This window comes from Ursus maritimus, unplaced genomic scaffold (assembly GCF_017311325.1).
Source record: "Ursus maritimus isolate PB19 unplaced genomic scaffold, ASM1731132v1 scaffold_25, whole genome shotgun sequence".
NCBI classification, from domain to species: domain Eukaryota; kingdom Metazoa; phylum Chordata; class Mammalia; order Carnivora; family Ursidae; genus Ursus; species Ursus maritimus.
This window is the reverse complement of record NW_024425008.1, coordinates 1504870-1530474: the sequence shown is the minus strand read 5'-3', so window position 1 is coordinate 1530474 and position 25605 is coordinate 1504870. Positions and strand designations below refer to the sequence as shown.

The window sequence follows — 25605 nt, the reverse complement described above, 5'->3', positions numbered from 1 at the left end:
GCCGGCACCTGCAGGCCAGCGCCGCGCTGTGGGGGCAGTGCTGTCCCCATGACCTGGGGTGGGGGCGCGGGTTCCAAGTTCACGTTATTGGTGGAGTCTTTTTCTTCTACACTAGAGGTAGTTTTAATAGTGGATTTTTTGTTTTTTTAAGTAGCTAAAGCTTAACTTTTATTTCTGTAGTTCAATATTAGTTTTAAAAAGGCATAGTAGGCTGTATCCAAAACACTTAATGTATGTTTTTCAATTTAGAGACCAGAATAAATACAAAGATGCCGCTAATCTACTGAACGATGCCTTGGCCATCCGTGAGAAAACTTTGGGCAAAGATCATCCCGCGGTTTGTATATCTGGTTCTTTCCTTCTTTTTGTATTTCATTTTCCCTAATACGTTGTTTTTACCGAACTCATTTTAGTATTAAACTCAACAGGGAAGGTTTAAGAGCCGCCTTTTCACTAGATGGCGCAGGTAGGAGTCTTCAGTCGGTGCCCGTGCTGAGCCTCGGCGCTGGGGGCTCTGACGGGCAACGCACGCTGCGCACTCTTAATTTGTTCAGCACCGCCATGTCATGTGGGTCACGTACTGTATTTTTTTTATCCTAAATCAAATTGCATGTACTTCTATAAATTATTTCTAAAGAATTTATATTGTCTTTTTCTTAAAATCTGGCCAGATTTGCAAACAGATCTGTGTTTGGGTTGGCTTTGTGGCTTCCAGTGAAATTAAAAAAAAAAATCAAGATCACGGTGGTGTTGATTGTTTGATTTTCGTATTCTCCAGTTTACTCTGTATAATCTATAGTGTATAGTGAATTGCTCTTCTGCTTTTAACTGAAGTCCTGTTCCTTCACTTAGTGGAGAGCACGTCACTGTGTGTACTGGATACCGATGCGCGTGTGGTGTCTGAAGTCGTTCACCCTTCTCTGCTGTTCCCTCTGTGTTGGCAGGTGGCAGCGACTCTGAATAACCTTGCAGTGCTTTATGGCAAAAGAGGGAAGTACAAAGAGGCCGAACCGCTGTGTAAAAGAGCTCTGGAGATCAGAGAAAAGGTGTGGGCAAGGGAAGGGTGCTCATTGTCTTGAGATGCAGAGTTTTGTGCTCTTTAAGTATCTCAGGTTTTAAGTTTTGAGGAATGACCACTGTGGTATATCATGACTGACCATTTACTGAAAATAGCTCATTTGATAAAGGATGAGGTGGACAGCCCACAAAACACAGCCAGATGAGCCCATTCAGACTGGTGTTTAAGAGGAGCCAGTGGGTGTTCAGGGGCACCTGGGTGGCGCAGTCGACCAAGCATCCGATTCTTGGTTTTGGCTCAGGTCGTGATCTCAGTGTTGTGAGATCGAGCCCCGCATCAGGCTCTGTGCTCAGCGCAGAATTCTGCTGGAGATTCTCTGCCCCTCCCACTCATGTGCGCACACTTCTCTCTCTCTCTCTCTCAGAAATAAATAAATCTTAAAAAAAAAAAAAAAAAAGGGAATGGGTTCAGTCTTCATGCCCTCCTTGCCTGATGTGGCCTAGAAATGACTGCAAGAGGAGGAACTCCTGAGGACTGGACGTGGAGGGCATTTATCATTTGACAACGGGGCATGTACCTGTCGATAAGAAAAATCCTGAAATTGAAAAATGAAGTCACCAAATATGCTTATAAAGCTTAAAAAATGAAGTGATGTTTGGGACACCTGGGTGGCTCGTTCGTTTAAGCGTCTGCCTTTGGCTAAGGTCGTGATCGCAGGATCCTGGGATTGAGTCCTGCAACGGCTCTCTGCTCAGCGGAGAGCCTGCTTCTCTGCTGCTCCCCCTGCTTATGCTTGCTCTCGCTCTTTCTCTCTCTGACAAATAAATAAAATAAAATCTTAAAAAAAAAAATGAAGTGATTTTCAGAACTGAAGTTTGGCTGAGTACAGATCCAGTCCCTGTCATGGGTATTAACGCCGGCGGCTGCAGCCTGTGCTAATTAGGTGTTGGGGAAAACGTGGCTTGTTAATCTCAGGAGGCGCCAGTGTTAGGTCTAGGAGGAGTATTTTTAATTTGGTATTTTCTGTGATTTTTTGTCAGTGATACTGCAAGATCATTTAATTTTTGGCCATATGGCGAAGAATTGGGAAAGGGGAAATAAAAGGGGCTCATCAAATTATGCGGAGAACTTTTTTCGTGCTACTGTCGGCATGACATTTATGAATTAAAACGGTCAGATTTTGAACAGACTGGGGGTAAAGTAAAGGAGAACACATAAATATCAAATTAAGGATTATGAACTCTGTACAATAATCTGCCAGTTTTTTTCGTGGATAGTTGCTTTCATTCACTCATTTAGTAATGTGTGCGGAGAGCTCGGGGGCCCCTGGTTGGTGAGAGTGGTGATTAGTGGGGGTGTGTGGCTAGGGGGACTAGGAGAAGGGCATCAGACATGTGGGACAGGAGCTCCAGGAGCCCTGCAGGTGGACTTTAAAATGTGAGGGGAGTGGTTTGGGGTGAGTGCAGGGGACCTCCGGGTCTTAGTGGGAAGGGATATGCAGGCTGAGTGTAAGAGCTAGAGATACCCTTTGAAGGCTTGCACGCATAGGAAAGGTTCTTGTGTGATAGCTCGAGTCTGAAAGGGCTCTTCCAGAACTTGGGGGTTATACTGACATAACCTATATACACCTCTTTCCTGGTTTCAGGCTGTACATACTAATGCCTCTGTAGGTATATTGTACGGGTGAAAAGTTGAGAGCATGTAGGGAAATCAGTATAGTCTCCTCCCATCTGCCAAGAGTATGAGTTCTGGCTGTTTCCTTAGTGCGTAGCATGGGGAGGCAGGGCTCCGGACTGTGAGCCTGGACGTTGGGCACAGCCATGTTTGTGTTGAGAAGGCCCCTTCTCATTGCAGGTGGAGAACGGACTGGATGGCACTGAACTCGGTGTTTCTAATACACTCTTTTTTTGTTCCCAGGTTTTGGGAAAGGATCACCCCGACGTTGCCAAGCAGTTAAATAACTTGGCCTTACTGTGCCAGAATCAGGGCAAGTACGAGGAAGTAGAGTATTATTATCAAAGAGCCCTCGAGATCTACCAAACGAAACTGGGGCCCGATGACCCCAATGTGGCCAAAACGAAAAATAACCTGGTATGTGGACAGAGGTGCACTCTGTAGGTAGAGCCAGAATTGCTTCCTTTTTTTGAACTCTGAGCTTTGTTTCATCACTTAATCCGTAGATGAGAATGTTTCATTACATATGAAGTTACTAAGTACTTTATTTTATTTTAAGGCATCCTGCTATCTGAAGCAAGGAAAATTCAAGCAAGCAGAAACACTGTACAAAGAGATTCTCACTCGTGCACACGAAAGGGAGTTTGGTTCTGTAGATGGTAAGGACTATACTATCGCTTCTAAGCAGATACCGTTGTTAGGATGCATTAAAAATGGTGATTTCCAGCTGGAACTTGGTAATACCCAAGTCATCAACATATTTTCAAGGTAGAATTCAATTTGAATTTTAGAAATGATTTTGCAGATAGAGCTCAGAGGAGAGGATGTGGCACAGTCTGAGTGGTCATAGGCTCATTCATTCATCTGTTATCCAGCACGGTGAACACCTGCATCCTTGCCCTGGTCACCAGTTACTCAGTGGGGTCACGTGCCTTGTGGTGGGGGGTGATGGGCCGTCTGCCTCACGTCTTTCTGCGACGCCCTCTCTGGAGTCCAGACTTGCTTCGTGCGCAACTCAGAGCACTAACTCTAGAAAACCTCCCTGGAGGCATCTGCGCTTTCTGGAATTACTCTATTATCCTGGTCCTCAGAGTGCCAGCAGGCACCAGTAGCATCAGCACCATGTGGGACCTGGCAGAAATGCAAATGGTTGAACCCATCCCAGGGTCTGCTGGGTTATTTGTCTAAAAGAACCAAGGCCTGTCTCCATATTTCTTAAAGTATTACAGGTACTTAATATACATTTTGGAATACATATTTTATAGGATTTAAATTGCTCAATAAAACAATGTATGTTACGTAAGGCATTTCCCCCCTGCATCAGGTGTTACGTAAGGCATTTGGGATGAGGATGGTTGTTACTGTTGTGTAGGAAATCTCAGGATGCATAGGGAGAGAGGTTTTGCTTAATAAATGTTTCATTTGTAGAGAGTTTCTAGAAACCACTTGTGAAAAATCTTTGAAGTGTGTTAGTTTTTTCCCTCCATTAATAAGTGGAATAGTAAATCTCTTTTACTCTCAGAACACAGCAATGCCCCAGGCTCACTGTTGTGAGCATGGTTTCTGTTTGCACTTGTTGCGGGACAGGGCAGCATATCCTCACCGAACCGCAGAGGCCTTGTGGGTTTTGTAGTGATTCCAGGGCATTTCCTTAATGCTGCTTTTAAACAGTTCTGTTCTTGGGGAATACTGTTTCCTTATGATTTGCTAGCTGCTTTTTGCTAAAAATAGTCCAGTTGAGTTCTAGTTAAAAGCAGTTGCCCTGTATTTGGATTTGCCCTCCATACAAATGTTAAAACGTAGGACAGAAGGCATTTTTTCTTTAGGCAAGATGCAGATGCGTCCTGTTGCCATCAGTGTGTGACCCTCAGTCTCCCAGGGGCCCCTGCTGCTCACAGAGTGCACATCCATGTGTGTGGCCTGTTGTGTTGTCTGGGAATCATGTCCTGTTAACTTGCTATGTAACTAGCAATAGAATTAGTTTAGTTAGATAAAGCTCAGACCGCACTCATGGTGTTATTAGTAAGTTTCAGATACCGTTCACACTCTTAAAACCAGTATTCGAAACGGGTTTTAGTTTTCTCCTGTGACATGGCAAGTCACATAATCATACGAGTAGCCATGTGCTAGTCTTTCGGAGAGGCAGTCTCTGTGTAATCATATTTAATTTTCTGAAGTGGGTCAAACCTTCACCATTTTAGGAGTGAGGACACTGTAGACGAAGTGACTTGTCCAGGGTTCGGTCATTAGTGACCGGATGTGAGCACAGTCTTCTTCCCCTGGAACCTGAAATAGGTCCTCATTCTGGGAATCCTTGAAAATTCATGGAGAGACGGCACGTGAAAATTACCCATGGTTTCAACACCCCGATACATCTTTTAACATTTGTAGTGTCTTTCTGTGCTGATTGATTTGCATATTTAAAACCAGACTTTACACGTAGTCATGGATACTTATTTTCCCTCATACTTAGGTACCTCAAGCATTTTTCATATCGTAAAAATTTTTCAGAAACTTCACTTTTGAGACTGCTTGTCCTTCATGGTGTGGGTACACTGGTTGTCTAGAAACTGGATGGAGTGGTATGGTTAAGGTTCTCAAAAGTAAAGACTTTCAGAGAATATTGATTAGTATCTTTCCCCACTTTGCTCCCAGCATCTTACCCTTTTCTTAGACTTTTGTTTAATGCTGGCTTTCTCCAATTCTAAATACATTCTGGCATTACACGTTTCATCACAAGGGCCCTAGCGTTCGTCCTCTCCTTTGACGGCGGCCTGCCCTGTGTAGGTACTTTGGATTGTGCGTCTTCTGTTCACAGCGCTGATGTGATAGGCCGTCTGCTTGTGTCTTCCACCCTCATAGGCTCCACTGTGAAGTTCCTCTGTCCAAGTTGTAAGAAGTAACATCTAAGAAGGATCACATGAGAGAGAAAAGCCTTGTAATTATTGAACCTTGACAGCCGCTACTCAGTGGGCCCTGTTCTTCAGTTTTATAGTATGTTATTTTTTCTCCCCTAGATGAAAATAAACCCATTTGGATGCATGCTGAAGAAAGAGAAGAATGCAAAGTAAGAACATACTATTTTGAGGAATTTTCTAAATTGGATATATTGCTTTATAGATAATTATTCATTGGTTATAATTTAGGGAAAGCAAAAGGACGGGACATCTTTTGGAGAGTATGGTGGCTGGTACAAAGCCTGCAAAGTTGATAGGTATGTCTTTTTTTCTTTTTTAAGATTTTATTTATTTATTTTAGATAAGCATGAGCGAGTGAGTGATCAGGGGGAGGGGGAGACAAGGAGGGAGAGGGACAAGCAGACTCCACGCCGAGTGCAGAACCTGGCACGGGGCTCGATCTCACGACCCTGAGATCATGACCTGAACCAAAATCAAGAGTTGGACCCTCAACTGACTGAGCCACCCAGGCGCACCGATAGGTACGTCCTTTTAACTGAAGAAACAAAACTTCCCAGGAAGGTGCTTGTTGTTGCTTTAAGGGCAGCTTGTAAATGACTGAACATGGGAAGTTCCTTTAGGTGGTGCATGTGCACAGCCCCACGCTGTTCCCAGCTTCCAGTCAAATACCGGGGACTTTGTAAGCGAGGTAATGTATGTGCACGCACCTCACTGCAGTGTGGGTGAGATTCGGTTCTGTCCATTACCATGACTCTGCCTGAGGCTGACTGCCTAATTGCAGGAGAAGGGGGTAGCTAAGTAGGACGCCAGTATTCAGATGACCTTGCAGCAGACTCACACAGGCTGGCACTCTGCCATCGCGTGTCTGGCATGCGGGGGGCAGATCCTGAGCCGGAACACCCCCGCCCCGCAGCCCTCAGGGCCTCCACGTCTGCGGAGGGCAGTGTGAGGTCTTCCCTGTCTTCCCTCGCTGGCCCTGTGATCCTCTGCTGTCCACACTCTTTTTTCCTCTCCTGACTGGAACACCTTCCTGGTGGGCTTTTCCCTCTCTTAACTATAACCACCCCCCCCCCGACCAGTTTTTACCGGTCATCTGCCTGGAACATTCTCTGAACCCTCCTCTGGGTTCCCCATAGCACTTACCATAAAAGCTGAAATTTATAGGCTTTATTTTTCCCCTGCAGTGTGATTGTCTCAGAGACATGGGATATAGCTTCTTTATTTCTATATCATAAGCGCCTGTCATTAACAAGGAGGACTGTTGAAGGACTTAGGTATATGAAAAGGACCTAGGTTTATCTCTGGTTTTTTAGTAAGACTGCCGTCAGGAGCACAGCAGCACTGAATCCCCATGCACACTGTTGGCTCTTCTTCACGCGTGCCACACTCACTCTCTGCTTCCAGTCTTGTGCGCTCACTCCGCGTCCCCTCTGCTTGTGGACAGGAGGGAGAAGGTGAATAGCAGCATCAGAAACACTGTGGCCTCTTTCCTGCCCAACGCAAAATAAGTTCCGCCAGGGTCCCCGGACAGACCCAGCACAGACCTTTCTGTTGACAGAGGGGCTGGGGGACGGCAAGAGTGGCCGTGGCCTGGGAAGAGCACATGAGCGTGTTGTACCGGCTGCAGGGCATGGTGTGGCATGCCCTGGCCCCACAGAGGGCTCCATGGGAAGTGTCGGGGACAGCCCCACTGCCACAAACTGCACTGGTAGGCAGGGGTCCTTTGAGAGAGAAGAGCATTTTAGAGGGATGCCTGGTGGCTCAGTCAGTGAAGTGTCCGACTCTTGATCTCGGCTCAGGTCTTAATCTCAGGGTCATGAGTTCAAGCCCCGTGTTAAGCTCCATGCTGGGCATGATGCCTGCTTTAAAAGAAAAAGTACAACTTACTAGAATTTTACAATTAAAAAAAGTACTGTAGACATTTTTTTTTTTTTAAGATTTTATTTATTCATTTGACAGAGAGAGACAGCCAGCGAGAGAGGGAACACAAGCAGGGGGAGTGGGAGAGGAAGAAGCAGGCTCCCAGCAGAGCAGGGAGCCTGATTCAGGGCTCGATCCCAGGACCCTGGGATCACGCCCTGAGCCGAAGGCAGACGCTTAACGACTGAGCCACCCAGGCGCCCCAGTACTGTAGAAATTTAAAAATATTTCTCACAAACATGTCTGTTAGTGCTTTAGATTCTGTGCTATTGATAGTAGTTCTGAAACTGGTGTTTAATAGTTCCGTGTGTACTGTGCTTTCTTACAGTCCGACTGTTACAACTACTTTGAAAAACCTTGGGGCACTTTACAGACGTCAAGGCAAATTTGAAGCTGCAGAAACATTGGAAGAAGCAGCCATGAGGTCCCGTAAGCAGGTCAGTGACTTGCCTCCTATTTTCAACTCAACTATTAGACCTCTGAGTGTAATGACTCTCTTTTATGTGACTTGTCAAAACGTTGATTTAGAAATAGAAAATATTTTAGTTTGCACAAGGACAATTATATTGTTTAAAAGACCATAACTATGACACCAGAAGCACAACAGCAAAAGAAAAACTCGATCAGTTAGATTCACCAAAATTAGAAATGTTTATGCATTTAGGATACTCAGGAAAGTGAAGACACCCACAGAAATGGGTGGAAGTGTTTGCAAGTCACATCTGATGAGGACCTAGGGTCCACAAGGTATAAAGACAGAAGGATCTCCTAGTTAAAAAGGAGCAGAGGAGCTGAAGAGACATTTCCCTGAAGATGGCCCACGAATGCCTACAAGCACATGAGGAGATGTTCAGCGTCCTTCGTCATTAGGGAAATGCAAGTCAGACCACAGCGAGATACCACTTCACATCCAGGAGAATGGCGCAAGTCTAAAAGCAGGCAGAAAGTAGCAGGTGTGAGGGAAGGATGTAGCACCGGGCGCTCCCGTGCGCCGCCGGGGGCGGGGGTGTAGTCGGATGGTGCGGGAGGTAAAGGTACAGCTACCGAAGCGCTTTCCTCCATCCGCTGAGAGGCTGTAGTGAGGCTGAGAGGCTGTAGTGAGGAAACACGGGAAAGGCGTCCTTGTTGCCTTGTAATGAGGTTTCAGAGTAATGAGTGAATGTATTTGTGTGAATCTGCGTGCGTGTCTGCTTGCGTGTGTCGTGTGTATGTAAACAGGTGAGACTATATATAAAGAGGGCAGGTTTGGTTTCGGTTTCTGTTTTAAAGATTGGAGAGGGAGGTGTGAGTTTTTTCCCTTCATCAGTGGAATGTATGTAGGCAGTTATGTGCTCGTTTATGGCCAGTTTTTGTCTAGGATTAAAATTACCCATATATGCCCGAGAATTCTTCTCTTTCAAAAGAGTCCATGCAGAGTGATGGGAGAAGACCCGCCAGAGGTAGTAGCAATGAAGTCTACCCGCCCGTGCCCCTGGAGGAGCCCCTTTCTTCAGTCCTGTCCTCCTTCCAGGGTCTTCTGACTCTGAAGGGCTGTGTGGGGTAGAGTACCCTGGGATGGTGGCAGCCCTGCTGGGGGTCTAGCTGTGTGCGCACTGCCCCCGGGGATGGAAGGTGGCGTAGACGGTCTTGGAGCTCCTCCTGGCTCTAGAGTGCGGTGATTGCTCACCTTCCGGAGTCGTGCCAGCAATCCAGGCCTGGTGTTCAAGTGCTGGGATAGTGTGTACCAGATGAGCCGAGTCTGGGTGATCAGGAGTTGTATAATTCAAAGGAAGGGATTGTCAGTGCTTTCCCAGGAGCCATGCCCTCCTGCGGGGTGAGGGGCCCCAGTCTGGCTGACAGTCAAAGTCACAGCAGCACAGTGTCTGCCTGAGGTGTGTGCCTTTTGAGGAGGAAACTGAAGGTCGGTACCGGTGCAGTATTTGCATGAGCTGCTGGGTTAAAATCCCATTTAGGGTATGGACCGTGTTGCCTCTGGGTCATTCGAACTGAAACGCACACGGAGAGCAGTCTCTGCCGCGTTGTAGTGCAGCGCTGTTTTTGCTCAAGTGTGCCTGGGGGCCCTCCCTGCCGAAATGAGCGGAGAGCTTCCTGCTCTCCTCACTCCCTGATGGGGGGGAACGTTGGGGCGTTTTCCCAGCATCCGACTGTGAGAACTTGGCAAGCAGAGAAGTGGAGAGAATTGTATGCTGTGTGCCTGCCTCCCAGATCCCGTCATGAATGTTCGTTGCTCTCAGGCACATCACCCCCACCACTCTGTCCACCAGGCCTGTTCTGGGCAGAGCATTTCAAATTTGCATACATCAGTGTGTTTCCTTGTAAATACTTCAAGTGTGCAAATCAATCACGGGAGCCCAGTATTTGCTGATTTTTAAAATTTGAGGTAAACTTTATAGAACGTGAAATATGCAAGACTTAAGTGTATATTCCTGAGAATCACTCTTCTGTGTTTTAAGAACTGTTTTTGTGCCCCCCCCCCCCCGCCCCTGGTGAAGCTTAGCCGTCTTAGAAATCCTTCATCAAACTTCAGTTCTAATGGCTCCAACCCTTTCCCCCTTGCCTGGCTCACAGGGTCTTGACAATGTTCACAAACAGAGAGTAGCTGAAGTGCTGAATGACCCTGAGAACATGGAGAAGCGGAGGAGCCGGGAGAGCCTGAACGTGGACGTGGTCAAGTACGAGAGCGGCCCTGACGGAGGGGAGGAAGTGAGTATGAGCGTAGAGTGGAACGGGGTAAGTACAGTACACAGCTGTCGGCGCGCTCAGGCGGGCGCTTGTCTGTCGCCGGGAGGCCACCTGGGCCAGGCTCCCCGCAGGAGTGCTGTCCAGCAGTTTGCTCCTGGCTTACGTGCTAGACACTGTCCTTTTCTCAAATTAACTATGAATTAAGCTTTTTGTAAGTGCTATCTTCTGCTGATGAAGTCTGTTATTTGTTTGACGTGGTCATGTTCTTCTCTTCAGGAACCCATGAAAGCTGTTTGGCTTAACTTTGAGCACTTAAATGCTGATTGAGTGTCCTGGTCATTTAGAGCCATAATCCATAACCTGGTTTTATTTTAATATTAGGATTAGTGTGGCAGAAAACTAACTTGCTTTTTTAACGTACCCATTTTCATTGCTAACTCCAGTGCTCCTAATTTCACTGACCAGGCTGCGGTAGATTTTGTGAGAATTAATTTAAATTCCTTAAAGGGAATGATGTTTCGAACAGAGCTTGTTTCTAGAGAAGCACAGGTTGGGGCGGCTGCTCCTGGTGGCCCACCTCGGTGCTGAATGTCTTGTTCCCACTGAGGGTCCAGGGGCTTGTCTCTCTTCATAGTCCTCTGCCAGAGGTTTTTGGATCCAGAACATGGACCTGTGTTTGGAACACATCACTCCTGGCCAGGCTCTACCTCTGGGTTTCACTGGTTTGCCTTTATGGAGAATCTCACCACTGCTGTTTATCCAGTGGTTGCCAAAGAGAGTGTGGCCTCCTGGACATTTTTTCTAGTGAATGTTGGTTACACGTGGTAGTACTTTTGTATGTTGAGCTGGTATCTTTAGAATTTTGCTTTTATCAGGGAGACTTGAATGCGGGATTAGGTGCACGATCAATTATGAAGTTGCAGCAGGTGCAGTTTGATTAGTTGTAATTGTGCGCATGTATTTGCCAAATAGTGACCTCGGGCTTTCCTGCTGTACGCTATCTTTGTGAATCTGTATATTTTTGGTATTTTCTATAGCTGGAGTGGTTTGGTAAGGATGAGACATTTTCTACATAATGTTAGTGGCCAAAATTTCAGGGAGAGCATTTTTGACTGTATCTGGCAGCTGCCTTGCTTTGGTGTTTCCTGTGCCAAGACAACCAATCAGCATCTGCTTTGACCATTCCCCCATTGGGCAGTAGTCTAACACAAAAACGCTGAAGGCCAGGCCCTCCTCTCCCCCGCATCTGGCCACACTGTGTACTGTACTCTCCCCGTGATTCCTGTGTCCTGCATGCTTTGTGTAGAGGGTCATGTCCCTTCTCCAGTCTGTAGAAGCCAGGGTGCAGATTTTGATACTCTCGAACGAAGTTCTGGAGGAGCTTTTTCTTGAGACAGTATTTCTAGGTCAATCTTTCTGTGCAATCCTATAATAAAATTATTGGCAATGCAGAGTTCTGTTACCATCTTCAAGACTGAGACTCAGGGGTGAGGGAGAGCTGCTTTCCATCCAGTGTGGAGGGCTGGTAGGCAGCTTCCTGTCAGGCCTGCTGCTGGAATCACAGATGCAGCGGGCAGAAGCAGTCCCTCCTCTGAGTGCATGCTCGGTCCTCCTTCCATTTCACATTTCCCATCTCACTTTGGACATGCTTTCACTTAGAACACTCACACACGGGGCTTTGGACACCTTTGTACTTGACTCGTAGAACTAGAGGCTCTGTATCTTTGACAGAGTCCATCACAGGGCTCATTGGTTGGCCGGTGGTCCACTGGCTGAAAGAATCTAGATCCCAGATCTTAGGTCATCCTGTAAAGTGGTTCCAAACTCGCTCTGAGCAGCAGAAGGGACCCTTCACAGAGAGTTTGAGATCAAGCAGCAGGTGACTCAGACACTGCCCGGGTTACCGAGGGGGTAGCCGCCCGGGCTCGTGTGCTCACCACCAGGCTACCGAGGCCCCTGCTCAGATTCAGCCCACCTTCACCCTCGCAGGAAGGCCCAGCTCTCAGGTTCTGAGGTGGTGCTGAGCTCGCCCTACATTTGGTTGGAATTTCATTTTCAGAGCCTACTGTGATTATTTCAGAAAAGGCAGTGCAGGCAGTATGCACACCGGGACTTTTTTTGAGTCAACCTGATTGAGGTGGAGGTATATGCAACTAAAGGAGCCCATTTTAAATGTCCCCTTCAGTTCAGGTTCAGTACACTGCAGCCCCCACGTTAGTCTTTATCTAGGTGTGAGACTAAGTGACTCAGGCCCTCAGAGTGGTTGTGAGGAGTTAGTTCCCTGCGAGGACAAGGCACATGGTTGAGAACGGCTGCCACCCGCAACTATTTCCCTGTGGGCAGCCAGATTCTGGTGTCGGCTAGAAACGGGAAGTTTAGGTGTCGGCTAGACCTGTCATCTGTAATTTTATATTTCAAGTTGTGGGTTCTGTAAAGGTGGCTTCACTGTTCTTACTGTTTTATGTTATTCTAAGAACTCGTTACACATTTATAATGAGAAAATGCCACCTAGATTTTATCTTGTATTGGGGTTTTGCATTAGATTTTAAGTTTTTAAAAAACGGTTTCAGTGCCCTTTAAAAAGTTTAAAGGGAACAGCATCGTGTTACTGTGTGGGGCAGGTGCTCCTCCTGTGGGGAGGATGTCAGTCCCGTTCCGTTGTCACAGCTGTGTCCACGAGACCACGTGGCTGTGATAGGTCCCAACACTCAGCAGCACCATGTAAAACAGTGGGCAGTGTGGGCAGAGGTCAGTCAGTCTAGATTCTAATTACGCCCTGCAGGTGTGGGAAGTCTGGGTCAGGACAGAGTTCCAGGCTGTTAAAATACAAGAAAAGTAAAGTTACTACGTGATCATTCACATGAAATTTCTCTATCAAGTTCTTGGGGAAGTGCAGTCTGTTCTATTAAGTATATACTGTTAAGATGGTGATTAAAGTACTTGAAAATGTAACTTCCTCAAGCTTATTTGTGAATAAAGGTACATAGAGCTGAAAGTCATCGTCAGGATAAGCCTGAGTTCTCTTTTCTGGTCCCGCTAAAAACGGAAATGCTGTGTGCAAAGGAATCCTTTCTGGCTAAATGGGGTTCCCGTTACCATGTGCGCACGTGGCTGCCGTCCCCTCCGAGGCTGCATCTGCCATCCCTGGGGCCTGGGCCCCTCACACACGTCGGAGCCCTGTGCTGCGTGGTTACGAAATGATCATACTTGCAGCCATCCCACTAGGGCCCCGGGAAATATCATGTCTTCTACTCTGTCCGTCTTCTCTGTCCTTTCGGTTTCTGACTTGCCAGTTCCCTGCAGGGCCCTTCAGAAGGAGCCTGTCCCACCCACGCCCCGTGTTAGTGCTTGTTTTCCAAAGACACTGAACTCTTGCCCAAGATGACTAAGGAATGGGATAGTATATGCTATTAATTAGAAATAGAGTTTTAGTTTTAAAAAGTATATTAGGAAGACAATTAGAATATAACAAAGAAAAAAATAACAAGTCACCCGAAATCTGTAGATCGTGATTACTGCCTTAACGTTTGTTTGCCAATATAGTACGCTGTTCATTTCTGTTCACAAACCCACTTTTTTGATGTAAGTATTCTTTCATGGCAATATAAAGAAGTAGACTGCTTTTGAAAGAGTTAGAATGCAGGAGAGCTCCCAACCCTCCAGCTTTTACTGAATAGAAATCCACTGGGGTTCGGGGTGGGATTCGGGCGGGTTTCTGCTGCTGTTCTGGCTGGTTCTCGAGGGCAAGGGTAGGGGCGGGGTGGGGGGTTGGCAGCCCACTCTACCGCCCCCCTTCCCCAGCCGGGTGCTGCCTCCGGAGCCCAGCTCCTGTGCGCCTGCTGCTGCAGGGGTGAGGGATTGGGCAGGGGGAGCATGTGTGTGTGTCACAGGAAGTACTCCTGGAATCTGGTCGCTCTCCCATAGTCTGCTGAGTGGCTAGACAGGAAAGTTGGAAGTGACAGCTGCTGTAGTGCAGCAGTAAATTCTGAAATGAACTGCAGGAGTTGCACTGTTTGTGGGGTTAACGGTTTAATGTCCTTTTTCTGAAAGAGCAACAAGAACTTATGTTTTCTTGTTCTCCCGACATTCGTGGGGAGTTGGTAACAAATCTTATTTTTCCATTTTAAAGATGAGAAAAATGAAGCTCGGGCTGGTTAAATGACTTGCTGAGCATCCCATGGTGAGTCAGAGCGGGCGGGGGCTTGGCCCCCGCTGTCCGGGGCTTCGTACGAGACCACTGGGGTTCCAGTCTGCTGAGACCCGGGTGCACTGCTGCCTGTGGAAATCCATTTTCTAGAATTAATCTTATTTTGGATTATCAATTGCATGTTTAAAATGTGCTAAAGACTTCTGAAGTCAGTGGTTTCTTCAAGTTTCTGAACTGTCTAAACTGTTAGTGCTTTTAAGAGAAAGTCCTCCCTGATTTCAGAGAGAACTTTATAGTTTAGGGATTTCAAAGGATTTCTGATGAAGTTAAAGGTTTAATGAATGGCTTCTTCCTACACGTAACTTTTGTTTTGGTCACTGTCGATGTTTCTCATTGTGGAATCTCCTTTATGTACAGTTACTGGAAAACCTCGTTATAGTAAGTATCACGGAGATTTCTAGCACAGTGCTAATCCATGCTCTGAAACTGGAATTTTATTTTGATGACAGTTAGGAATGACCAGTCTCAGTAAGTAAAAGATAGCCGATGGCCCAGTACCTCTTGGTACTGCGCTGATAGCAGCAGGCAGAAGGTAATCCCAAATACTAAAGCGATTAAAAGCACTGCTGAGATCTGTGACCTAGAAATACTGTAAGCCACGCTGCGTTCAGTGGGGGCTGACTCTGTTCTCACAACGGTTTCATTGGGCTCTCTCTCTCCGTTTCTGTCTGACAGGCCTAGCTGCCTCATGTGACGCTCACACTGTCTCCTGCATGACGGGCGGCTCCTCCTCCAGCTTTACTTCTCTCTCCAGTGCTGACTGCTGTGTTTAGCAATCCCCTAGGATTCTTGGCAGAGCTCCACCTCTCTGTGACTGGCCATTCCTTTCGGTGCTGCTGTCCTTTTGGGGGGTTCCTTATCTCTGTATACATGTAGCTTTGCCAGATATGTACTTAGTAATATAAACTGTGTTAATAAAAATCATTTACTGTGTGATACATGAGTTTAAGAATTAAGAGCGATTAGTTGTTCACTTTGATCAGAGGTAGTTAGAAGTCTCCCGCAGGTGTTAATGCCGTGGCATGACTGTGACCGTTGAACTAGCTAGGCTGTAGGAATAGGGCATGTGCTGCTCCTGTTGCCCTGCGAGACCCGGCGGGGCCACCTGTGCCCTGGGCTCTCCCCTTAGGATCTCACTCAAGTAGCATTTGCTGTGTAGTCTCCGTGACATTTTGGCAATTTTGCTTTTCTCCACTAATCTCTAAGTGTTCAGTGATTTGTGTATTTGTGTCTTTCTAACTTCTAATAAACTCACTCCAACTGACCTGTGTCTTGGTGTCTGTCTGCCTAGTAGAACTTCTCATTCTTTCCATGGAATGCGGCATTGCATAGCTTCCGGAAGGAACGGGGCTACTGTTAATCTCACTAAGTGATTCATTCTAAGAATAAAAGTTGCTTATAGACACATTTTTTCACTGTCTGGTTTTGATTTTTATACCCAGATACTGCCAAATGTTGCACTTGCTAATGCCTGGGCCGGTTATGGTGAAAGCTGGACACTTTTACTTCCTACAAGGTGTCAGAGGGGTTTTAGTAACTGTGCGGAATGAGCATTTTATTTAATTTCCCAACCACACTTAGAATCAAATTTAATAAAACTTTTTAAAAATTTACTGAAGGGGCGCCTGGCTGGCTCAGTAGGAAAGTGTGTGGCTTTTATTTTTTATTTTTTTAAAGATTTTATTTTATTTATTTGGCAGAGAGAGAGAGACAGCGAGAGAGGGAACACAAGCAGGGGGAGTGGGAGAGGAAGAAGCAGGCTCCCAGCAGGGGAGCCCGATGTGGGGCTCGATCCCAGAACGCCGGGATCACGCCCTGAGCCGAAGGCAGACACTCAACAACTGAGCCACCCAGGCGCCCTGAGCGTGTGGCTTTTAATCTCGGGGTCGTGAGTGCAAGCCCCACGTTGGGTGTAGAGATTACTTAAATACATACATAAATAAATAAGTAAATAAATAAATACATAATGAAATTTATTGACGAGAAGCAGCAGTACATTTAAGTACCGCATGTACACAGAAGTGTTAAAAAAAGTTGTCTCTGTCAGGTCTCAGTGGTTTGGGTCCAGTACTGTTACATGGACCAGATGGAATTTGATTTTGGTGATTTTCCAAGAAGCAGCCTTAATTTTCTTGAGACTTTTTCTATGTGTGACCTTTTGTTTCAAAACAGCAATATGATTTTTGGGGTATTATTTTTTGTTTGGACTTCATGTTCAGAAGTTTTCATGATCATTGGATTATCTTGACTGAAATTTAAAATGGGTAGATTTATATTTAAAGTGTATTTATAGACATGGCAAACTGGTAATTTCTGTAGCAACCGTATTGCCGGCCAGTCACAGACAAGTAGGTCAACCGTGATGTGCATTCTTGTTTTCATCCAGCTTTGCCTCGTGTGAGGCCGGGAGAGGACTGTCTGCAGTTTCACATGTGTTCACATTTCTTTCAGGATGGCACTGGATCTTTAAAGCGCAGTGGCTCCTTTAGCAAACTCCGGGCTTCAATTAGACGCAGCAGTGAGAAGCTGGTTAGGAAGCTGAAGGGTGGAAGTTCTCGAGAGAGTGAGCCAAAGAACCCCGGGTAACTATCTCTCCGCAGCCCCGCTGCCCGCCCTGCCTCGTGGCGTCCAACGGCCCTGCCTCCCCAAGCGGTCCCTGCTGCTGCTCATGTCTCGGCCCCGGGTCTGGAGCGGCTCCCGTCCCCTCTCTTCCTGGGCCCGGCGGGCTGACGAGGAACTGTGGAGCTTCCTGTGGAGAGGCTAGAAGGGCGGGGGCCTTCCAGACAAACCCGTGGAATGCTGCGGCTTTGTTGTTGTGTGTTCGGAGAAAGCCTTAGCAGTGACAGGTGGGAGCTTCGTATGAAAACACTGAGCACGTTCACTTGTTTTACTCTAGAGAGCTGTTACTTCTTTTTTTAAAATTAGTATTAGTTTAAATTCTTTAAAATTATGATTCATAACGCTAGCTGTGACTACATGAGACTCACACAGGTATTAATGTAGGGAGAACAATGGTTTTAAATGGAAGGATCACAGTTTCAGGACTTCAGTATAAGGAGTTAGTTTCTTTAGGAATTAAAAGAAACAGATTCTCCATGTGTTTAAAAGAAGGTACACTCATGAGTCTTAGAGTCTGCTGAACGATAGCTTTGAAGTTGTCAAAGGAATTTGGTTCTGAGGTAATTCTGTTCTTTATAAGGCGCACCGGCATGTTAACAGTCTACCCCCGTTTCTGGGTTATTTCTGGTGTAAACAGCATCTTGTTTGGATGCATTTCTCACAGGGGCACTGTTTTGTCAGCTGTTCTGTGAAACTCTGAATTTCTAAGTGGTGCTTCCTCTTTACAGATGGAGTCTGAGCAGAACTCTGTTGTACAAGTGACTCCACTTTCCCTTCTGTGGGCAAGAAGTCTCCCGCTGCTGGGACTGGGAAGCGGGGTCCCTTCACACAACATGTCGGAGACCTGAGGTTGGGGGCTTTCCCAGCTGCTTCCTGTGTTATTTTGAGGGGCGTCCAGTCTCGTTCTTGTCTCTGTCACTGAAGGCATACCTCCTAAGACCCTTGGGAGCCCCCAGTGCTGCCCCGCAGGCTCCGCCCCTGGCCAGGGAGCAGAGGCCCAGGTCCGCTGTGCCTGCGGGCGTCTCTGCTGGTGGGCGCGCACATTCTTTGATGGCTTGTGAGGCAGGACGAGCAATTTGATTTGGATAGGTGGCTGCCACCCTGCTTCTCAGCCCGTTTGTCTAGAGGGAGTCTTAGGAGCTCCACACGCGTTTGTTGTGAAACTACCTGGAAGGTGCAGGGTTGAAAGCCAGCGGGACTTCTGGAAGGATGTGGGGCTGAGCAGCAGACTGCCGTCCTGTCCGTCCTTTTCCTGCTGTCAGCACCAAAGCCTGGGACCTGACAGGTGAACGTGCATCTGGGAAATCGCCTTTGGGATAAAGTGCTTGTTTTAAAATATTCACAGAACTAAATGAGGCACTAATCTGTCTCACCGAATTTTGAAAGATAAAAGTGTTTTGTTTTGCCACATCACAAGAATCTGAACAGACTGCTGGAACAGTCGATTAGTTTACGTTCCGGGGGTGGATCTGACGAGCGGAAGTGACCTGTACATCACTGTGCTCTCCACACGCCGTTATTTGGCTCCTCCAGGACAGACACGCTGGCTATTGGAGGTTCTGGATGTTTTGAAGCTTTTTAAATGCAGAATCCAGTTGTGGCACTGAGTCCTATGACGTGGCCCTTCTTCCCACGTGACCGAGCTCAGAAGTTTTCTGTCCCTCTCCCGTGCCTTCTTCCTGTCTTGGCCGTGACATAGCAATAGGAATGCGCCCCGGTGTGGCTGGCCACACACGTGCACACACATTGTCATGTATAGTTGGAGGTGGTGCCTCACTGAACTTGATGAAAGCTTAAATGGCTCTAGAGATTTTATCCCATAAAATGCATAAAACGGAGTCATCTGTCCGGGTAAGAGTAACTGCGTTTATTAACTGGCCCCGTGGTTCTCAGACCTGAGCATCCGTGTTTCCGAGGGTCTGAACACAGACCACCGGGCTCCAGCCCTGGGTTTATGGTGCAGCGGGTCTGCATCCCTTGCGCCCCTCGCAAGTTCCCAGCTAGTGCCAGTGCTGCTGGTCTAAGACCACATTTTGAGAATCACCAAAGTCGGCATTCTTCCCGTTTTGTACGTGACGGTCTAAGGGAAGGGCGTGGATGCAGCTCGCAGAGTCAAGGGGAGACTTGCTGGCAGGGGTCAGATTGATTTTACTTTCGTCTTGTAAGGAAAAGAGAGTCTGAGGTGGAGGGTTGTATGGCTAGCTCTCTTAGAAAAAGTCCATTGGCCACTTAGATGACAATAATTCAGTGTGCCAGTGTGATTTGGTTTGACTTTATCCTTTATTCTTTAGTGCCGTGTAGAGAAAAACTTCTTCAGAATTCTAACAACACTTACTAGGATGCGTTGGGTTGTTGTGTTCGTGTTTGTCCTGGTTCGGGCATTTGGGGAGTGAGTTTTACTTGAGGTTAAGTGAATTACGGTCTTTGCTTTTGGTGTAGTTCATTCAGTGAGAACTTGGGAAGTACCTGCCATTTGCCGGGTGCTGTGCCCATGGTGCTGGCGGGCACTCGGGTGGCGACTGGGCCTTAGTGCCCGTTGCCGGTGTGTTTATGTGTCTGGTGGTGCTAACCCTGCACTGAACCCGTGCTTCAGCCTCACAGAGCGAGTACTGTGTCGTAGGTAGTTCAGATTCACTAGTGTAGTTCCTGCTGCAGACGTTTAAAAATAACCCTTAATATCAGTTATTTTAACTTTAAAAGCTAAGATGCTTTTCTGCTTGTGGGCATCCCTGGTGGGTAAGCAATGATAAGTAACTTCACGACTGTCCATCATTTAAGTTTAGGTTTTAGGTTATTTGCAGGATATTTCATCAAGTATTTTAAAGGTATCAAGTGGGAGAAAGAAGTAAATACAGACTTAAATCACCAGATTTCCTTAAAGGTAAAGCCATGAAATTTATTTTAAATTTTGGTTTCTAAGCAGAGAAATCCTAGCTTCTGAGTTTATTTTGCTAATAAAAATCATTTTTCCTTTTAATATAAAAATCCATAAAGTACACAAAACATCTATCTATCTATATCAGATCTTAACACTGAGCTTCAAGGGGTCTCTCTTTTATGTGGTCACTTAGGGTGAGTGGTGGTTTTGGAGGAAGCTCCAGGCTCCCTTCTTAAAACTGACCTGACGTGCCCTGCGGACTGAGGCGCAGCCAGAGGGCTGCCCGGGCAGAGCGTCTCTGCTCCTCCACGAGCCAGTCTTCACCGTGTGAACGTATAAATGACATGTGGAATTTACACAGTATTTAAGACAAATACTGGGCTGAGATGCATGCAGAGAAACTGTTTTTTCTCTTTTGGGCTTTAAATATGGATAGACCTGGGGCATCCGTGTTAAGAACTGGGCAGCCAGCCCAGTCCGCGCGAGATAAAGGCCCACTGTCCACGAGGGATGGCTCCAGGGACTCCGTCACGGTGACAGAGGCCTTGGAGGGGTGTCTTTGCCATGTGTGCCACTCCCGGTTGACTGACACGCTGGTTTGTCCTTTTGCATGTCCACTACCCTGGGTGCAGCATGAAGCGTGCCAGTTCTCTGAATGTCCTTAACGTGGGCGGCAAGGCCGCTGAAGACCATTTCCAAGTAAGGAGCCCTGCCCCACTCAGTGCCCTTGACTACCTGGCCCAGGCTAGTTGTGTGGCCGCAGGCCCTTCGCGGGCACCACTGCCACCTCCGATGGCCTTGGGAACACTTAAGTATTTCTGGGTCTTAGACAAAGAGGCATCATAATGGTATTTCCGGATTCTGCATTAATTTGATTTACGTGACTTGTGGGAATGTGCATATCGTGAACATTCTCAGTATATTCATGATCTTTAAATAGTTTGATTAAGCTAATTAAAATTTAAATATTCTGATAAAGTAATACCCAACTTGTCCAGTTAATGTGTATTATTAATTTGTATGATTTTAGCCTCTGGTAAGTTTGTAACTAATTCGTTGTCTAGTTAAGCTGTTGTTCAGTGTTTTAAAACTATTAGAATTTTACTAATGTAACTGACATGTTGTCACTTTTACACCCAATCTTTAGCGCTTTTTTTGGTGTCCCAAGGCTTGCATGAACCTGTCACCTTCACATTTAAAACTGTTGGCATCTTCTTCTCTTGTAATTTTCCATTTCTTTTCAATGTCTGGTGTGGCTCTCGGGGTGCGGCCAGGGGTCCCAAGCAGACCAGGCAGTGAACCTGCAGCTGAACTTACAGGACAGAGGACCTTCTGACTTAGCCGTTACTGCTCGTCTGCCAGGGACCGGGCTTCCTGGCCACTGCACCTCCCAGCAGCCCCCGTCCAGCTGCTCACCTCTTGGACGCTCGCTGGCGGTCGCAGGCCTTTCTCCTCAGCCCCCAGCACCTTAGGAGGTGGCTGTGGCCAGGGTGCTTTCTGCCAGGGGCTCCAGTGGGATGTGAGGTGCTGGTAGCGCTGGCCAGTGCGCTTGGAGCGCACCTGCTCGTGATAGTAAAAGAGGTGTCGTTGTCCCAAAAGGTCTGAGGTCAGCATGGTCCTGCACTCATCTCTCGGTGCTGGCCCCTGTGCACGTGAGCGTCAGGACGCCCGAGTGTTGACTCAGGGGCTCTACCGCTGTGATTGTTAGCTCTAAGACCACTCGACGCCGGCGTCCTTTGGAGTACGGGTTAAGTATAATTTTTCCATTTGTTTTTTCATGCAGGAACGAAATACTTGTCTGGCAGACTCGCGAGCTCTGAGTGCCAGCCACACTGACCTGGCCCACTGAGGGTCGAGGCAGAGCTAGATAAAATCCCTGAGACTAATGAAGCACTGAGACCCTCCAAGCTTTGCCATGACCCTCCCCACTCTGTAGGGGACCCACCTCCCGGGTTGCTTCCTTCTCTAGATAGTGCCATCCACCACCTGGTGGAGGTGTGCCCCAAATTCTGTTAAGCTGTCTACGGTGCTAGCGACCAGGAGCTGCGGGAGCGGGAGGCCAGCCTGGCGTGGCAGCCCACGCGGCCCCGGCAGCCGGCTTCATCACGTCCAGGATCGGCTGCTGCTCATGGATGCTTGTACTTTCTGCCACTGCACCAGAATCGATTCTAAATTTTAATACTGTATTAAGGCTGCAAATTAAGACTCTGGAAGCTTCCACTGCGCCCTTCTAGACTAAGCATCTGTGACCTCTGGCAGTGCCGCCTGGAATTCAGAGTGGGCGCTAAGAAGTGGGAGAGACGGGTCCCTGCCAGTGGGTCTGGGTCTCTGCTGAGCCCCCGCTCCTGAGTGCGGCCCCTCCACGCACTCTGCCCGACACGCCGTGTGCTCCCACCCCTGCCCCTGCGGAGCCCACTTTCCCCCTGCCGGCCCCTGAGCGCTGAGCATGCAGAGATGGGGGGGTTATTTTTATAAAATAGCTTTTCTTTGTGGTGTTAAGTAACATGGGGTAGGTTTTGACAGGAACGTTTCCCAGTCCACCCTACGGCCTTACCCGTGAGGGATGCGTGAGGCTTCTGGTAGGTTTAGAATGTCCTGAGCAGATGACAAGGGGTTTGTGACTCCTGATGGCAGTGGCGGTAACGAGGGCCACGTTAGGCCAGCGGGCAGGAGTGTGAAGATTCAGCATGTAGATGGGGGCGGGGGGGTCTGAGAAACGTGCAGCGTCCCTGTGACGTGCTGCAGGTTGTGACTTTAAGTGTTAGGTGGTGTTACTGCAAGGGCATGTGCTTTTGTCTGTCCCCAGCCACCTCTTTGTCCTGAATTGCACTCTGCGGGGGTACGTGCTCACTGGGACTCCCCGAGGGGACTACATGTGTCCTTCAGGGGACCGCGGGCTGGAAACTATTCAGAAGTGTCCCATCATTTAAGACCACAGGAGCACGTGGCCTCGCCCGCTGGTGTTTGTGGCGTGTGCTTGTTCCCGCTCAGAGACAGGTGCTCTGGGTCCTGCCTGCAGGTGCCCGTGGGTCTGGCCTGGGGCTTCCGAGGCCATGCCTCTTTCCGCAGCGCCCGACTGTCCCAGTATTGCAGCTGATGGATGAGAAACTTAGGTCCGGGGTTGGTTTACACATGGGATGGGTTGTGAGACACTGGAGCCAAGAGAATGCGCAGAGCCACGTCCCTGCAGAGGCACTGTGCGCTCTGCACGTCCCTCTGTGGCACAGGGGCTGCCGGGTTGTGATGTGGCCGGTGCGGAGGGCCCCGGGAGCCACCCCCTCCGTCCCAAGTTCTTTTCTCGGGCCATGAGGCTGATCCAGTTACATTGGAAACCTACCCAGTTTCTCTTAGTGACACTTCTGTCTGGAGAACATGGGGCTAAGAATAGGATTTCACGTTGCACTCTCAGTGGAAACAGGCACTGTGCAGGGTCCTTTGTTGAACCTGCCCCGCCCGTGAGCCCACGGGCCTCGGTTGCCTTGCGGGGCTGTGAGGAAACGTGGCCGGGGTGAGAGAAGCCAGACTGCCTCCTTAAGCCCGGGTTGTAAGAAACTTCATGTTTTAGGGGTTGCTGCCTGGAAATCCGTGAGGTCTGACTTTTGAGTTTGTGTCCAAACAGAAGCAAGCCTGGTCATCTCAACGTCATTCAAGTCTTGGTGTCTGGATTTTAACATTCTCAAGGAGGGAAGCAGTGCGAGCGGCTGTCCCTCCTCTGCAACGTTGTCCTTTCCTGGTGAGGGGACCCTTAGAGCGCCAGCAGCCACGGGTACATAGTTCCGGTCCAGTTTGAGTCCCCAGCCAGAGGATAGGCAGGAGGGGGACAGGAGCTGGCCACTGTCTGCAGAGCCCCCTCCGTGGGCTGTCAGAGGGTGGAGGTTGTGGGAGGCCTGGGCCTCCTGACCCTCCCGGCTCTTCCCCACGGCAGCTGACCTTGCAGCCTGCGGCGTGCTCACGGGGCTAGCAGGCTGTCTCTGTGGTGCTCGCTTTGTGTTTACAATATTGGAGGGAGTCACTTATTTCCTGGAATTAAAAAATTCCTATCATTTGTTCAGAAAGCTGCTAGGAATATGTAATGAGAAATTCAGTGTTTATAGTAACATAGAAATATTGCTAAAAAAAATATCGTTTGCAGTTCATAGGACAGATCGCCCATTGTCATAACTTTACAGAATGTTCTTGGGAGGTGAGGGAAAGGTGAGGCTGTGTTCTGAGATGTTGGTATGTGCACTTCTCTCTCAGCACTGCTCTGTATGGTCATCAAAATTCTGAAAACTGGGAAGTGGTGAAGCCGCGACCAAGGGTGAGGTTCCTGTCAGCCAAGGAAGTGTAGTCAGGGTGTACGAGCGTCCTGTGTGTGACTGAGGCAGTCGTAAAGACGTGCACTGTTCCACATTTGTCCCCATTGTCATAGGGGAGAACTGTCGGCAGGGCGGGGGGGACCCCAGGTCTGCGAGGCCTGCGTTACGAGCCTTGAGGGAGCTTTGAGGAGTGTGTGGGACGGACAGGATGGTGCAGGGCCCGGGCCATCTGTGTTCGCAGAAAGCCCGCCCTGCCGCAGAGGCATCCCTCTGGGACGGGTGGGCAAGGGGCCCCGGGGCCCCAGCACTGGCGTGCGTGTGTGGGTGTGCGCCCCCCCAGGGGGGTGGCCCGTCTGTCGCGTGTACACTGGCTTGGATCATAGTTTTCTCACTGTTAGTGCGATTTGCCTAGAAAATAATTTGGGATTGTTTATACTTAATTACAAAAATAAAATGGTTTATTTCCTGGTGTGAAGTCCCTGCACTTGCGGAAAGGCTCTTTTATAAAACGGCAACCCTAGAAGACCGTCTTCCTTTTATACCAGCCATTCTTACCCCTTTGAGGGCCACAGACTACTTTAAGAATGGGATGGGAATTACAAGTGAATATTTCTGCTTTAGAAAATTTGTAAACAGAAAGAGTCTACCCAGTTCCAGGGACTGCTGCCTCCACCCCCAGTGCTGGGTCAGTGTCTGGCTGGTGGAGCTGTGGGAGGATGGCCAGGTCACTTGACTGTTCGCGGTGCCTCAGTGTTGCTGAGATCAAGGCTAGCAACTCTCCATCCCCAGGGGCCGTGGAAAAGTTACTTAGGGCAGAGCCTGGCACAGAGCCAACTGTGGTGAAGGGGTCTAGGGCCCACTGTGCCAGGCAGCGTGGTGGGGGGGTGGGGCCTGAACTCCGACACGGCCCTGCCTGCAGGGAGGCCACGTGGGGCAGTTCCTCCATGCGCACGGCCTCCCTGCTGTGGAGAAGGTGCAGCCGACACCCTGACCCAAGATGGGTGCGCCGAGTCGACGTCGGTCCCCCGGGCCTGCAGCGCAGAAGGCTCGGCCAGAATCCACAGCTGAACCGGCCAGCTGCCGTGTCAGTAGGACTCAGTCCCAGGAGTCCCTCGCACTCCCTCCGTGTGGACGGTGTAGGAACAGGATGAGGGGGGCAGGTGAGGGGCGAAGACCACCTCGAGGGTGCGGTCAGGACGGCCGGGTGGGGTGAGCAAGGCCTCCTCGGCGCGGCGCCGGCTGACCATCAGCCTCATTAAGAGCTGGTTGGACCAGGTCATTCCGAGAGCTGGAGAAACCCGTTCATCCCAGAGACTGAGACAGAAAACAGGCCCAGCCGTTACTTACAGAACAACACCCCCCCCCCCCCCCCCCCCCCCCACGCCCCCCTC

General features: G+C 48.6%; 2 protein-coding genes across 29 annotated transcripts in view; one reads left to right on the top strand and one right to left on the bottom strand.

Moving 5' to 3' along the window:
- The window catches only part of KLC1 (kinesin light chain 1), a 65234-nt gene that overhangs the window by 37889 nt on the left and 1740 nt on the right, over positions 1-25605 (top strand). For 3 of the 17 annotated variants that reach the window (XM_040641336.1, XM_040641338.1, XM_040641337.1), the window contains 11 exons: positions 250-337; positions 945-1046; positions 2936-3109; positions 3252-3351; positions 5710-5759; positions 5839-5906; positions 7859-7967; positions 10099-10260; positions 16871-17001; positions 20549-20615; positions 21700-24683. In XM_040641336.1, the coding sequence (XP_040497270.1) occupies positions 250-337; positions 945-1046; positions 2936-3109; positions 3252-3351; positions 5710-5759; positions 5839-5906; positions 7859-7967; positions 10099-10260; positions 16871-17001; positions 20549-20615; positions 21700-21765 (1117 nt within the window). In that variant the 3' untranslated portion in view covers positions 21766-24683. Of the gene's footprint in view, positions 1-249; positions 338-944; positions 1047-2935; positions 3110-3251; positions 3352-5709; positions 5760-5838; positions 5907-7858; positions 7968-10098; positions 10261-14341; positions 14393-15094; positions 15827-16870; positions 17003-20548; positions 20616-21515; positions 21664-21699; positions 24684-25605 lie in introns of those variants that run through there. The other 14 variants (XR_005837581.1, XM_040641342.1, XM_040641339.1 and 11 more) reach the window with 14 other exon arrangements.
- XRCC3 (X-ray repair cross complementing 3) overlaps positions 24650-25605 on the bottom strand; it is a 17217-nt gene continuing 16261 nt past the window's right edge. For all 12 annotated transcript variants that reach the window (XM_040641355.1, XM_040641360.1, XM_040641351.1 and 9 more), the window contains one exon: positions 24650-25528. In XM_040641355.1, the coding sequence (XP_040497289.1) occupies positions 25300-25528 (229 nt within the window). In that variant the 3' untranslated portion in view covers positions 24650-25299. The remainder of the gene's footprint in view (positions 25529-25605) is intronic.